This window comes from Geotrypetes seraphini, chromosome 8 (assembly GCF_902459505.1).
Source record: "Geotrypetes seraphini chromosome 8, aGeoSer1.1, whole genome shotgun sequence".
In the NCBI taxonomy this organism is placed as follows: domain Eukaryota; kingdom Metazoa; phylum Chordata; class Amphibia; order Gymnophiona; family Dermophiidae; genus Geotrypetes; species Geotrypetes seraphini.
In genome coordinates, this window is record NC_047091.1 from 36,577,942 (window position 1) to 36,592,519 (window position 14,578).

At 45.7% G+C, this 14,578-nt stretch overlaps 1 protein-coding gene across 3 annotated transcripts in view; it reads right to left on the bottom strand.

Moving 5' to 3' along the window:
• Window positions 1-14,578, bottom strand: part of PPP1R37 (protein phosphatase 1 regulatory subunit 37) — a 712,503-nt gene that overhangs the window by 526,207 nt on the left and 171,718 nt on the right. For all 3 annotated transcript variants that reach the window (XR_004540288.1, XM_033954028.1, XM_033954027.1), the window contains exon 4: window positions 4,291-4,391. Coding sequence is in view for 2 of the 3 variants with exons in the window: in XM_033954028.1 (XP_033809919.1) it covers window positions 4,291-4,391 (101 nt within the window). In the remaining variant the exon portion in view is untranslated. The remainder of the gene's footprint in view (window positions 1-4,290; window positions 4,392-14,578) is intronic.

Consider the following 14,578-nt stretch of genomic DNA (forward strand, 5'->3'; position numbering starts at 1 on the left):
GAAATCGACCAGGACCTGGAGGCCGAACTGAGGCAGTTATGCAAAAGCGGAAGTGTGGTGGTGATGGGGGACTTCAACCACCCGGGAATAGACTGGAGCATCGGGCACTCGAACTGTATGAGGGACACCAAATTCATGGAGGTCACGAGGGACTGTTTCATGGAACAGCTGGTCACGGAACCAATACGGGGAGATGCCACTCTTGACCTAATCTTCAACGGACTAGGGGGACCCGCTAAGGAGGTGGCAGTACTAGCCCCACTAGGAAACAAAGGTGAAAAGAACCACAACGACATCACTCAACTTCAAAAAAGGAAATTATGATGCCATGAGGAAAATGGTGGGAAAGAAACTCAACGATACCGCAAGGAAGATGGAATCCGTAGAAAAAGCTTGGACCCTACTCAAGGGCACGGTGCACGAAGCACAGAACCTGTGCGTCCCCAAGTTCAGGAAAGGGTGCAAAAAAAATAGAACAAAAAACCCAGTGTGGATAACAAATGCAGTGAAAAAGGCGATAAGTGATAAGAAGGCATCATTCAAAAAAATGGAAAAAAGACCAGACAGAGGACAACCAAAAAGAGCATAAAAAACACCAAAAGGAGTGTCATCGAGTGGTTAGGAAAGCAAAAAGAGAGTATGAAGAGAGACTGGCAGGGGAAGCAACAAACTTCAAATCATTCTTCAGGTACGTCAAGGGGAAGCAACCAGCTAGGGAGGAAGTGGGACCCTTGGATGATGGAGACAGAAAGGGAGTGGTAAAAGAGGAAAAGGAGATAGTGGACAGGTTAAATGAGTTCTTCACGTCAGTTTTCACAAGGGAGGACACAACCAACATTCCGGAACCCGAGGAGATCGTAAAAGGAGATCAGGATGAAAATCTGATCCAACTAGAGGTGAGCAAGGTGGATGTCCTTAGGCAGATAGACAGGCTAAAGAGCGACAAATCGCCAGGTCCGGGCGGCATTCACCCAAGGGTACTCAAGGAACTAAGGAACGAAATAGCTGAGCCACTTCAACAGATATGCAACCTCTCCTTAAAAACTGGAGAGATTCCGGAGGACTGGAAAATAGCAAATGTCACGCCCATCTTCAAGAAAGGCTCAAGGGGAGACCCGGGAAACTACAGGCCGGTGAGCTTGACCTCAGCCCCGGGAAAGATGATGGAAGCGCTGATTAAAGACAGCATCTGGGAACACATCGAAAACAATGGGCAGCTAAAGTCGAGCCAGCATGGCTTCTGTAAGGGCAGATCATGCCTCACAAACTTATTATACTTCTTTGAGGGGGTAAACAGCCAGGTGGATAAAGGGGAATCCATAGACATCATTTACCTTGACTTCCAAAAAGCCTTCGACAAGGTACCACATGAAAGACTGCTAAGGAAGCTATGGAACCACGGGGTGCAAGGGGTGGTCCACCGATGGATCAAAAACTGGCTGGCGGATAGGAAACAGAGGGTTGGAGTAAAGGGCCATTACTCAGATTGGAAATGGGTCACGAGCGGAGTTCCACAAGGGTCGGTGCTGGGACCGCTTCTGTTCAATATATTTATTAACGACCTGGAGGCGGGAACAAAATGTGAGGTTATTAAATTTGCGGATGACACTAAACTATACAGCAGGGTCAAAACCATGGAGGACTGCGAAGACCTCCAAAAAGATCTGACAACATTGGAAGAGTGGGCCAAAAAGTGGCAGATGAGCTTCAACATAGGGAAATGCAAGGTCATGCATGTAGGGAAAAAGAACCCGATGTTCACTTACAAGATGGGGGGATCACCGCTAGGGGTGAGCAACCTTGAAAGAGACCTGGGAGTGATGGTAGACACAACATTGAAGGCGTCGGCGCAGTGCACCACAGTCTCAAGGAAAGCAAACAGAATGTTGGGTATCATTAAGAAAGGTATCACGACCAGGACGAAGGATGTCATCCTGCCACTGTATCGTGCATTGGTGCGCCCACACCTGGAGTACTGTGTCCAGTACTGGTCGCCGTATCTCAAGAAGGACATGGCGGTACTTGAGAGAGTCCAGAGAAGAGCAACTAAGCTAATAAAGGGTATGGGGGACCTCTCATACACTGACAGACTGAAAAAGCTGGGGCTTTTCTCGCTGGAAAAGCGACGACTCAGAGGAGACATGATAGAAACCTTCAAGATCATGAAGGGCATAGAAAAAGTGGACAGGGACAGATTTTTCAAATTATGGGGAACCACAAGTACAAGGGGGCACTCAGAGAAATTGAGAGGGGAAAGGTTTAGAACAAATGCCAGGAAGTTCTTTTTCACCCAGAGGGTGGTGGATACATGGAACGCGCTACCGGAGGATGTGATAGGCAGAAGCACGCTACAGGGCTTCAAGGAGGGTCTGGACAGGTACCTGGAGGACAAAGGGATTGAGCGGTACAGATAAGAGTAGAGGTAAGGTTAGAGGGATAGGATTAGAGGTAATTTGTTAAATTAGTCAGAGACCACTGTTCAGGCAGTGGGCCTGATGGGCCGCCGCGAGAGCGGACCGCTGGGCGAGATGGACCTCTGGTCTGCCTCAGCAGAGGCAACTTCTTATGTTCTTATGTTCTTAAGAGAGGGTTGTCCATTTGTTCTTGCAAAGCTGAACCAGTGCCTGAAAGATGCAGAATTCTGGGTTGTGGTGAATAAGACTTTTGTGAGTCTGAGAACTTACAATGTCCTTTTTTGTCCAGAAATTATGCTGAGCAATTAGTCAATAGGTCAAGCTAAGATATTAGATTTATTTATTTATTTATTTGGATTTATTAACTGCCTTTTTTCATGAAGATATTCACCCAAAGCGGTTTACAATACATTGAATAGTAATCAGGTACAAGTATTTTCCTATCTGTCCCAGGAGGCTCACAATCTAACTGTGATACCTGGGGCAATGGAGATTAAGTGACCTCCCCAGATTCAAAGGGAGCAAGCTGGGATCAAACTCATGACTTCAGGGTGCTGAGGCACTAAGACACTTCTGTCATCCTGTTTTTTCAATCTGAAATATCCAACATTGGCATCTTTATTTAGACTTGGCTGAGTAATGCCAAAAATCACAAATGCATAGATTACAGCTAGTACAGAATACAGCAGCAGGACTGATGGCTAATGTTAAAATCTTTGAAAATATTAAGCTAACTTCGGAAGCAGACAGAATTTTAAATTTTGTTCATATCAGCCAAAAATACTATATATACTCAAATATAAACTGACTTGAATATAAACCGAGGTAACTTTTTTCCCCTAAAAGAGGAGGGAAAAAAAAGTTGACTTGAATATAAATCAAGATTAGAAATTTGGGTGAGTTGTCAGGGATCATGCCATAAATAATCAATAATTTTTCAGTTGGGGCTGTTTTGAGTCCAAAAAAGCTGAAGGAAAACTGACAAATATCAATAAAGCTGACATCAGTAACATCAGATTCCACAGTTTGTTTTTGCTTGGATTTCTACTTCTCTGTGGATTCAAGGGGTCAATTCCTTGGTTTTTTGAATCAAATATAGGTCAGGAGCAATGAAGAATCAAAACAGGCCTCAAATTTCATATTGTAACATTTTTCACATAGTTTGCTGGCCTATAAAAAGGGAGGTAAGCTCATGTTAGGTTCCAAACTTTGCACGGGTTTTACTAATCCAAAAAATTTCAGTCCCCTGAAAGGTATTGTTGGGCTGCAGCACCTGGACAAAATGGCCGTTTTGTGTTATGTGGAACATGGCATCCTAAAGCTGACTTCCATTCAGCTGCCTATAAGTCTCAAATCAATACCTAGTTGAAAAATTTTGCATGGTTTTGTCTGAGACCATAGGGAAAATCAAAATAAATATTTTTTCAATTTGGAAGTCAAGCGTGGATCCCTGATCAACTTGATATGGAATGACCCATTTGAGTGTTGTACACTGCTATATAGTTTCCAGGAAAAGACAATAGGTAGGTAGATAGAAAAAAATAAAATAAAACAGACTGTGGCCTTATTTGACCTCCAATTTTTTCTCCCTCATGATGGTCCTCATTTAAACAAGCAAACAAACAAAAACAGCTGACGGCAGAATTAGAAGAAAGAATAAGAAGACAGGTGGTTAAGAAAAAGACAGTTACAAATTGACTCCCAGGTACAGGGAAGGAGTGGACTAAGCATTGATAAAAAACCAATGTTACTACTAAACATAAGCACAATAATGCAATTTCTAAACATCAGAGTAATATATGCCATATTTCATCTTCCAATGCCTGCTATTTTAACTCTTCAGGTTATTACCCAGCCAAATACCATCAACACTTACATCCTCATCCAGGTTAGTCTGCTCTAGGTCCACAATTTTGAATTGAACTCGCTTGAAAATCTCTTCCAGTGCCTCACAGGCTTTGTAATCCAGCTTCTCTCCTGGAAAAAGAATAATAATGAGTCAACTTGCTCCTGAGCAGAGGATCCCAGCATCAACCTGCTCCTGAGTAGAGAATCTTAGCCTCCATAGGCAAGTTAGTTCCATGTAACCTACACGTTAGTGAGAACTTTTCCTCAAATATGTGCATTCACCATAAAAGTGAAAGGAAGTTTTAAAGAAGTAAGCATCGATAACAGAAAAAAACTCATAAGGAACCCAAAGAAAGTAAAGTTATGCTTTACTTGATAGCTATTATTTCTTGGGTCCTGTCTAGTTGGAATACGCGCTCCCTCCAGCATGGGACGACAGTGCAAATTCCTGGTCCTTCTACCAAATAGAGAATGACACAGAATGACAAATTTTTCCCTGTCCCCGCAGGAACTCAATTTTCCCGTCCCATCCCTGTGAGTTTTTTACCTGTCCCTGCCCCATTCCTGGTATGTCCTCATCTGCACAAGCCTTAAACACATTAAAATCATAAGTGTTCGAGGCTTTTGCAGTTAAGGCAGAGCTTACAGGAAAGGGGAAGGGACAGGGAGAGCGACAAAACTCATGGGGATGGGACGGAAAAATTGAGTTCCTGCGGGAATGGGGATATGTCATTCTCTACTACCATATACCATATATAATACCATATACCAATAGCTGTCAGTACTTTTAGCAAGCTGCTTCAAGAGTTGTGCCCTTAGATCTCTTGTTACCTTTTGTTTAATGTCTATACTCATACCTCTGAGTGAAGATGACAGCAGGAGGGATGCTCAGTCCCTCCTGCTCACAGGCCCACCATTCCAAAATGGCCAGCCTTCCCTTTATACTACTACTACTATTAATTATTTCTAGGCATATGCAGCACTGAACAGAGTCACAAAGAAGACAGCTCTGCTCAAAAGAGCTTACAATCTAAACAAACAGGATGTCATGGATACAGTTAAGGGGAACAGTTAATCTGCTGGCTAGGATGGTGGGCAGTAGGGTTATGGAATGAAGGGTGTATCAAAAGGGTTGGGGTTTCAATCTGCTTTTAAACAAAGGAAGGTGCCTGGAAGACAAACTCGGGTAATTTATTTCAGGCATAGGGGGCAGCTAGATAAAAGGAATGAAGTCTGGATTTGGCAGTGGAGGAGACAGGTACAGCTAAGAGAAGCTTATCTGTGGAACAGTTTTCTGGGAGGTGTATAAGGAGAGAGAAGAGAAGAGAGGAGAGATATTGATGGGCAGCAGAATGAACACACCTGTAGGCCAGCAACAGAAGCTTGAATTATATGCAAAGGTAGATAGGGAGCCAATAAAGTGATTGAATGAGATGTGTGGCATGAGTGTAGTGAGGCTGGTTGAAGATGAGTCATGCAGAAGAGTTTTGCATCAATTGCAAGGGGGAGAGGCACCAGTTAGAAGTAGATTGCAATAATCTAAGCGTGAGGTTACAAGAGTGTGGACAAGGGTCAAGATAATGTGCTCAAAGAGGAAGAGGCACATTTTGCTGATGTTGTAGAGATAGAAGCAACAGGCCTTAACAGTTTGTTGGATGTGCATAGAAAATCAGAGGTTGGAATCGAAAACAACTCCAAGGTTGCAAGCAGAGGAGACTGGAACAATGACAGTATTATTTATGGAGAATGGAGGAAGAGGAGAAGAGGGTTTAGGAGGAAAGAGAAGCAGCTCAGTCTTGAACATGTTTAGGTTCAGATGATGGCAGGATATCCAGACAGCAATGTCAGCTAAACAGGCAGATACTTTTTCCTGAGATGAACGGGGATGTAAGTGGTAATTGGTTCCAGCATTTTGCTAATTGATATTGAATGGATAAGATGATTTGTCTGGTAGACCTTATATTGCTGCATGCTGTGAATTTTAAGTGGAAAAGATTTCTGGTGAAATATCTTTTGGAGGCACCCTGGAATACGAAGGTCAATTGTGTTAGGTAGTCGGGGGCATTCCCTCTTAGGATCTTAAAGGCAGTGATGCCTAATTTAAACTTGATCCTTGTGGTTATGGGCAGCCAATGTATTTATTTCATTTAAAAAATTTATATACCGCCTAAAGTTTAGGTAGTTTCATATAGTAGGGTTGTAGGTGTTCCAATTTCCATAGTCCATATATGAGTCTTACTGCTGCATTTTGAGCTAGTTGTAGACATGATAGCAACATTTTAGAGCAAAGAACTAGTGTTACATTACAGTAGTATAGTCTGGATACAATATTGGTGATTTCTTTACTAATTTGGTACAGGAGTTGAAAATGTGCACTAACGTCCCCTAAGATTGCTAGTTATATATTAGGCTATGCTAATGTTTAATTTTGATTGTCCTTTTGTACTGTTTTAAGTATTATATATATTTGATCTTATGTAAACTGCCTAGGGCTAGACAGTATATAAATTTTAAAAATAAATAAATAAGATTTTGTAAAGTTGTAATTGGTAGGTTCCCTTTCAGAATTTCTATTTCTTAAGAGCTAATTACTAGTTAATAGAGATTAGCTAATTATTTTTTTAACTTTCTAATAGTTCAAGGGCCAATCAGAGATCAAGTCAGGGGTGGATGGGTGGGTTGGTGAGAGCTGGGCAGGATGGGCAGGAATTAAACACTAAACAACGACTTTCCTCAACTGCTATCTGTGCCTTAATCTGATCGAAAGATTAGGTTCGCACCTTTGCTAATCTTCTTAATTGTAAATCCACGCTATATTCCTGGACAAGTGGGTTATGCATCCCATGTTGCAAGACTACTTGTAGGAAGCCTCATTAGAAACATAGAAACTGATGGCAGAAAAGGGCCACGGCCCATCTAGTCTGCCCACACTAATGACCCCACCCCCTAACTTCCTCCATGACGAGATCCCATGTGCCAATCCCATTTTTTCTTAAAATCTGGCATGCTGCTGGCCTCAATTACCTGTAGTGGAAGACTATTCCAGCGATCAACCACCCTTTCGGTGAAGAAATATTTTCTGGTATCACCATGAAATTTCCCACCCCTGAGTTTCAACGGATGCCCTCTTGTAGCCGCGGGACCTTTAAGAAAAAAGATATCTTCTTTCACCTCGATACGGCCCATGACATATTTGAACATCTCAATCATGTCTCCCCTTTCTCTGCGTTCCTCGAGTGAGTATAGCTGCAACTTAACCAGCCGTTCCTCATACGGGAGATCCTTGAGTCCTGAGACCATCCGGGTGGCCATTCGCTGAACCAACTCAACTCTCAGCACCTCTTTGTGGTAATGTGGTTCCAGAATTGTACACAGTATTCCAGATGGGGTCTCACCATGGATCTGTACAATGGCATTATGACCTCAGGCTTACGGCTGATGAAACTTCTACGGATACAACCTATGATTTGTCTAGCCTTGGATGAAGCTTTCTCCACTTGATTGGCAGTCTTCATGTCATCACTGATGATCACCCCCAAATCTCGTTCTGCTACAGTCCTTGCTAGGGTCTCACCATTTAGGGTGTAAGTCCTGCATGGATTTTTGCTGCCAAGGTGCATGACCTTGCATTTTTTGGCATTGAAACTTAGTTGCCAGGTCCTGGACCAATTCTCCAGTAGAAGTAGGTCAAGCGTCATACTGTCAGGCATTGAGCTTTTGTTAGGCACTGTGCTTTTGACATAATTTTTTTCAAACCTTCCCCTCTTACCTCAGGGCTGCCCTCAGGTTTCCAGTTCATGCAAAAGCAGACAGTGGACAAAAGGGAGGACATAGACAAAAGGGAGAGGTACGCGGACACATTCCCTGACAAATAAGTCTAATCTGCTCATAACATTAAAAGTCATAGCAATCATGAACAAATGAAACAGGTTATTAAATCTGAAAGAAACTGCTATAAGGAGACATAGTCTGCACTAGTGCTGCCCGATTCACATTTCCAATCGATTCACCAATTCACTTCAGGTGAATCGATTCCAATCGATTTAAAACCCCAAAAAATCGGCTTCCCAATTCGGCTGACCCTCCCCCCTCGCCCCCTAAAGCAGGAGCGGCAGTGCTGCTCTTGCTGGCTGGCTGCTGCCGCACCTTCTTTAGAGGGCGAGGGGAGAGGGTCAGTCGGGAAGTGCTGCTGTCCGGCTTCCAACCTCCTGAAGTCCGGTTTCTCTCTCCTGACATCCGGATTCCCGCCCTGGCCTCCCCACACCATTTACCTTTGAAGACCAGCCTGCAAACAAGATCGCGGTTATAGCATCTTTCCAAACTACTTCGGAGCTGTTTCCTCTGCAGCGGTCCCACCCATCCTCTGATGTCAGAGGAGGGGTAGGACCGCTGCAGAGGAAGCAGCTCCGAAGCAGTTTGGAAAGACACTATAACTGCGATTTTGTTTGCAGGCTGGTCTTCAAAGGTAAACGGTGCGGGGAGGCCAGGGGCGAAGCCGGACACCAGTGGGAGGCCAGAGGGAACAGTCTTTCGGGGTGAGCAGTCTTTTGGGGTGGGGTGGGGCAGACATTCAGGGGGGGTCAGGCAGGCAGGCCTTCAGGGGGAACAGGCCTTCAAGGGGGGGAGACAGGCCTTCAGGGGTGACAGACAGGCAGGCCTTCAAGGGGGGTGGGACAGGTCTTCAAAGGAGGGAGACAGGCCTTCAGGGGGGACAGACAGGCAGGCCTTCAAGAGGGGTGGAACAGGCCTTCAAGGAGGGAGACAGGCCTTCAAGGGGGGTGGGACAGGCCTTCAGGGGGGACAGGTAGGCAGGCCTTCAGGGGTGACAGGCCTTCAATGGGGGAGGGAAGGGAAATGGAAGGGGAGGACAGAAATGGCAGACTGATGGTTAGCAAGGAGAAAGAAGAAAGAAGGAGACCCTGGCAAGCAAGTTATCAGAAGACAACCAGAGCCTGGGACCAACAAGATTTGAATAATGACCAGACAACAAAAGGTAGAAAAGATAATTTTATTTTCTGTTTTGTGATTACAATATGTCATATTTGAAATGTATCCTGCCAGAGCTGGTGTTAGACTGCAAACGTGAGCTAGGATTTAACAGAGAGAGGAAAAGTCCTTTTTGTTTCTTTATTTTGTTTACACCACAGCATCAGTGTGGTTAGGAGAAGCCAAAGGGGGTGAAGAAGCTATAAAATAAACCCACCAGAATGTTTGAAAAAAAACAAACCAACATTCAATTTGGCAGGAAAATCGAATCGAATCGAAAAACCAATTCAATAGGCTGAATCGAAGCAGTTTTTTTTCCTGAATCGGGCAGCACTAGTCTGCACTAACAGAGGGGGAGCACCAAAGCTAGGGACCCCCAAAGCAAAGCGCATAACATATTCAGATGGTACTCTTAGAAACCATAAGTCCAGCTTACCAGTACTTATTAAGGTAGCAACTCCCAGGGCGGGTTCCAGGAATAGAGTGTTGATTTACAAGAAAGAAGATTAGCAAAGGTAAGAACCTAACCTTTCATTCCTGAATAAATGGAATGTAACCGAGCAGTCCTATAGAGTCAGGGTGGGACTGATAAGTCTGCCACCAAAATAGAGAAACCAAAAGCAGCATCCTGCTTGGCCACTACATCAATCCGGTAAAAATATGCAAGGAGGACCAGGTAGCAGCCCTGCAAATCTCTTCCAAAGAGTTCACTGATAATTGTGACCAAGAAGAGGAAACACCTCTAGTGGAATGAGCCCTTACAGAAAAAGGAGGATTCTTTCCAGCTGTGATGTAGGAAGATGAAATGGCCAAATGAATCCATCTTGAAATGATAACTTTCAAACCTGGCAAGACCCATCAGTATGAACAGATAATCGGAAACCTGAAACTCATTTGTGACCTGCAACTACTGCAACAATACCCTACACACATCCAGTGACCGCAACACTCGGTCCTGCTCTCTCAAACCGGAGGAAATGAAAGTAGGCAGTTGGGCCTCATGGTTGATGTGGAAACTGGAGACCACTTTCGGAAGAAAAGAGGGAACAGTGTGCAGAAGCACAATGGAATTCGTAATCCTAAGAAAAGGTTCTCTGCAGGATAAAGCCTAAAGCTCAGAAACACTGGGGGCTGAAGTTATGGCCATCAGGAAAACTATCTTGACAGTGAGATCCATTAAGGATGCCTGCTCCAGAGGCTCATAGGATAGACAAGCCAGTGATCAGAGAACCAGATTGAGATTCCAAGCCAGGCAGGGTAGCTGCAGCAGGGTCAAAGTCTCAAAGCATTGTTTAGAATTGTACTTTCCTTTTAAATTGTACTCTTCACTGTATGACTAGTGCTTATTTGTTGTAAACCGCCTAGAACCATTTTTGGTTAGGCAGTATATAAAAAATAAAATTATTATTATTATTATTAAGAAACCGAACATCATCCAGATAAGTGGCCAAAGTGGCTCTCAGAGGCTTAGGACCCAAAAAAAAGAGACCGGCGATCTGAACCCTCAGAGAGCCAATGACAAGGCCCTTATCCAGCCTGTCCTGAAGGAATGCTCAAATCAGATTTCTTTTTGCTACGCTAGAGAGTAGCTATCAGTCCCAAAGAATAGCCTCTGAGACTAAGGCAGTGAACTCAATAGCCAGGTCATAAAACAAAAGTAGTCTGGATCCTGGAGTGCAATTGGGCCCTGCATAAGCAAAGAACACCCCAGCTGTACAGGCTAGCATCCATCATCAGAATCACCCATGAGATCTGGAGGGGAAAACCCTGGGAAAGAGATGGGAGGACTCAACCTGTCAGACCAGGCCAGACTGTTCCAAGCCTCTGCCATCCAAGGGAGGCGGGAATGCAACAGATCCCTTTGCAGATTCCAACAGGAAATAAGCGCATCCTGTAGCAGGCGCAGAGGGGCTCTCAACCAGGGAACTGCATCTATGATTGCAATCCTAGGCCATCAAGACCAGTCTCCAGGAAGGCATGTATCAGTTGGCGATGCTTTTCCTGGCACGAGCTGGGCAGAAAACCTTGTTCTGCCATGTTACAAAATATACCCATAGGTATTCCAGATCCTGCATCAGCACAAGGTGACTCTTTGAAAGTTGATTATCCAGTCCAGACATTGAATCAGATGAATGACCTGGCAAACAACCTGACTACCCATGAACTCTGACTGGGCTCTGATGAGCCAGGCCTCCAGGTACAGATAGACTTGAATTCTTACCTGCCACTGCCACCTCACCTTGGTGAAAGTCCTGAGCACCGTCGCCAACCCAAAGGGCAAGGGTGAAAACTGGAAGTGCTGCTGCAGACATGGAACCTCAGGTATTCCCTGTGGACTGGAAAAATGGGGATATGAAGATATGCCTCCATCAAATCCAAGGAATACAATAATTCTCCCAGTCACTGAGGCGATCAAAGATCGAAACCATTTCCATTCGGAAATGCAGAACTTTGAGGGTCACATTGACTGCTATGAGGTCCAGGATTGGTCTCTAGTCTTTGAAGCCTCTCTTTGGACGATGATGTATATCGAGTATCTGATGGAGCCTGAATCAAGCTACAGGATGGATTCTACAGCCACAATGTTCAGCAACCTTTGAACTGTGGCCTCTATCTGGGACGCCTTGTCCAGGCTCCCCACTAGGGAGTCTAGAAAGAGCTCTGACAGGGGCCGCTAAAAATCGAGTAACCTTCCTGAAGAATATCCAGGACCCAACGATTGAAGGTGATAGCCAGCCATTCTGTCAGGAAGGCCAACAGCCGCCCAGAAAGCAATGTTACTTACCGTAACAGTTGTTATCCAGGGACAGCAGGCAGCTATTCTCACTAGTGGGTGATGTCATCCGACAGAGCTCCGATGCGGACGTCTCACAAGCATACTTGCTTGAAGAAACTCCAGAAGTTTCGAGATGCCCGCACCGTGCATGCCTTCCCGCCCGATGCACCGGGCGTGTCTCCTCAGTTCAGATAGCTAGCAGAGAAGCCAACCCAGGGGAGGTGGGTGGGACGTGAGAATAGCTGCCTGCTGTCCCTGGATAACAACTGTTACGGTAAGTAACATTGCTTTATCCCAGGACAAGCAGGCAGGTATTCTCACTAGTGGGTGACCTCCAAGCTAACCTCAATGGGATGGTGGGAGAGTTGGCAACTTAGGAGAATAAATTTTGCAATACGGTTTGGCCAAACTGTCCATCCCATCTGGAGAAAGTATCCAGACAATAATGAGAAGTGAAGGTATGAACCGAGGACCAAGAGGCAGCCTTACAAATCTCCTCAATTGGTGTCGATCTGAGGAAGGCTACAGAGGCCGCCATTGCTCTGACCTTATGGGCTGTGACTTTACAGGGAAGGGGTAATCCAGCCTGGGCATAGCAGAAAGAGATGCAAGCCGCCATCCAGTTGGAGATGGTACGCTTCGAGACAGGGTGTCCCAACTTGTTCGGATCAAAGGAGACGAAAAGTTGAGGAGCAGTTCTGTGTGGTTTGGTGTGATCCAGGTAGAAAGCCAAAGCACGTTTACAGTCCAGAGTGTGAAGAGCTGATTCTCCAGGATGAAAATGAGGCTTTGGAAAAAACACAGGAAGAACTATGGATTGGTTGAGATGAAATTCAGAGACCACTTTAGGCAGGAATTTCGGATGAGTGCGGAGGACCACCTTGTCTTGATGGAATACTGTGAAAGGCGGATTCCGCCACTAGGGCCTGAAGCTCACTGACTAAAATTGGGTCTGTACTATCGCCCACCTGGACAACCGGAAGAAATCGACCAGGACCTGGAGGCTGAACTGAGGCAGGTATGCAAAAGCAGAAGTGTGGTAGTAATGGGAGACTTCAACTACCCTGGGATAGACTGGAATATTGGGCACTCAAACTGCACGAGAGAGACCAAATTCCTGGAGGTCACGAGGGACTGTTTCATGGAACAGCTGGTCATGGAACCAACACGGGGAGATGCCACTCTTGACCTAATCTTCAACGGACTAGGGGGGACCTGCAAAGGAGGTGGCGGTACTAGCCCAACTAGGAAACAGCGATCACAACACGATCCACTGCAGGCTAGAAATTGGATCATCAAAGGTGAAAAGAACCACAACGACGGCACTCAACTTCAAAAAAGGGAATTATGATGCCATGAGGAAAATGGTGGGAAAGAAGCTCAATGGCAACACAAGGAAGATGGAGTCCGTAGAAAAAGCCTGGACCCTACTCAAGGGCACTGTGCACGAAGCACAGAACCTGTGCATCCCCAAGTTCAAGAAAGGGTGCAAAAAAATAGAACGTGTGCTTAAATGTGTGACAAAAATATCTTGAGAAAGTGACTGGAAAAAATGTGTGTACATATACAGTGGTACCTCGGTTTACGAGTGCACCAGTTTGCGAGTGTTTTGCAAGACGAGCAAAACATTTGCAAACTGGGTGCCTCGTAAACCGAGCTTGCCTCGCTGTACGAGCGCCCCCCCCCCCGCGCGATCCGGCATCTCCCCAGCGATCCGGCATCCCCCCACTCACGTTGCCCCCCCTCCACCGCGATCCTACTTCCCCCCCCCCCAAGCACATCAATGACACTAACTTTACCCCATCTTGGCACCACTGGCGGTGCCCGAAGATCCTCCCTCTTCTGGCGTGGCCTGGGCTGGGCGGTGCGTCGGAGATCCTCCCTCTTCTTGTCTGGGCTGGGCTGGCTTTGAGCATTTGTGCATGCTCAAAGCCTTTTGGTCTCGCTCTCAATCTCGGAGAGAGCGAGACCAGAAGGCTTTGAGCATGCGCAAATGCTCAAAGATAGTCCAGCCCAGCCCAGACCAGAAGAGGGAGGATCTCCAACGCACCGCCCAGCCCAGGCCGCGCCAGAAGAGGGAGGATCTTCGGGCACCGGCACTGGTGCCAAGTCGGGTAAAGGAAGTGTCATTGACGTGCTCGGGGGGGGGAGTAGGATCGCGGTGGAGGGGGGGGCAACACGAGTGGGGGGAGGATGCCGGTTTGCAGGAGGGGGAAGCCGGATCGCGGGGAGGGGTTTGGTCAGCATCGGATTCCTCAAGGGGGGGGGGGAGAATGGAGCAGCGCCAGTAGCCTCGTGGAGGGGGGGGGAGGAGGTGGAACCAATCAAAGCAGTTTCCCTTACTTCCTATGGGAAAACTTGCTTTGATATACGAGCAATTTGGTTTATGAGCATGCTTCTGGAACGAATTATGCTCGTAAACCAAGGTTCCACTGTACTAAACTTAAAACAAAGACAGACCACAAAAGAGTAAATTAAAACAAAACTAAAGAAGACTATGAAAACAAATCCTAAAGGACTACCAATAAATAAGTAAAAGGATGAAAGGGGAAAG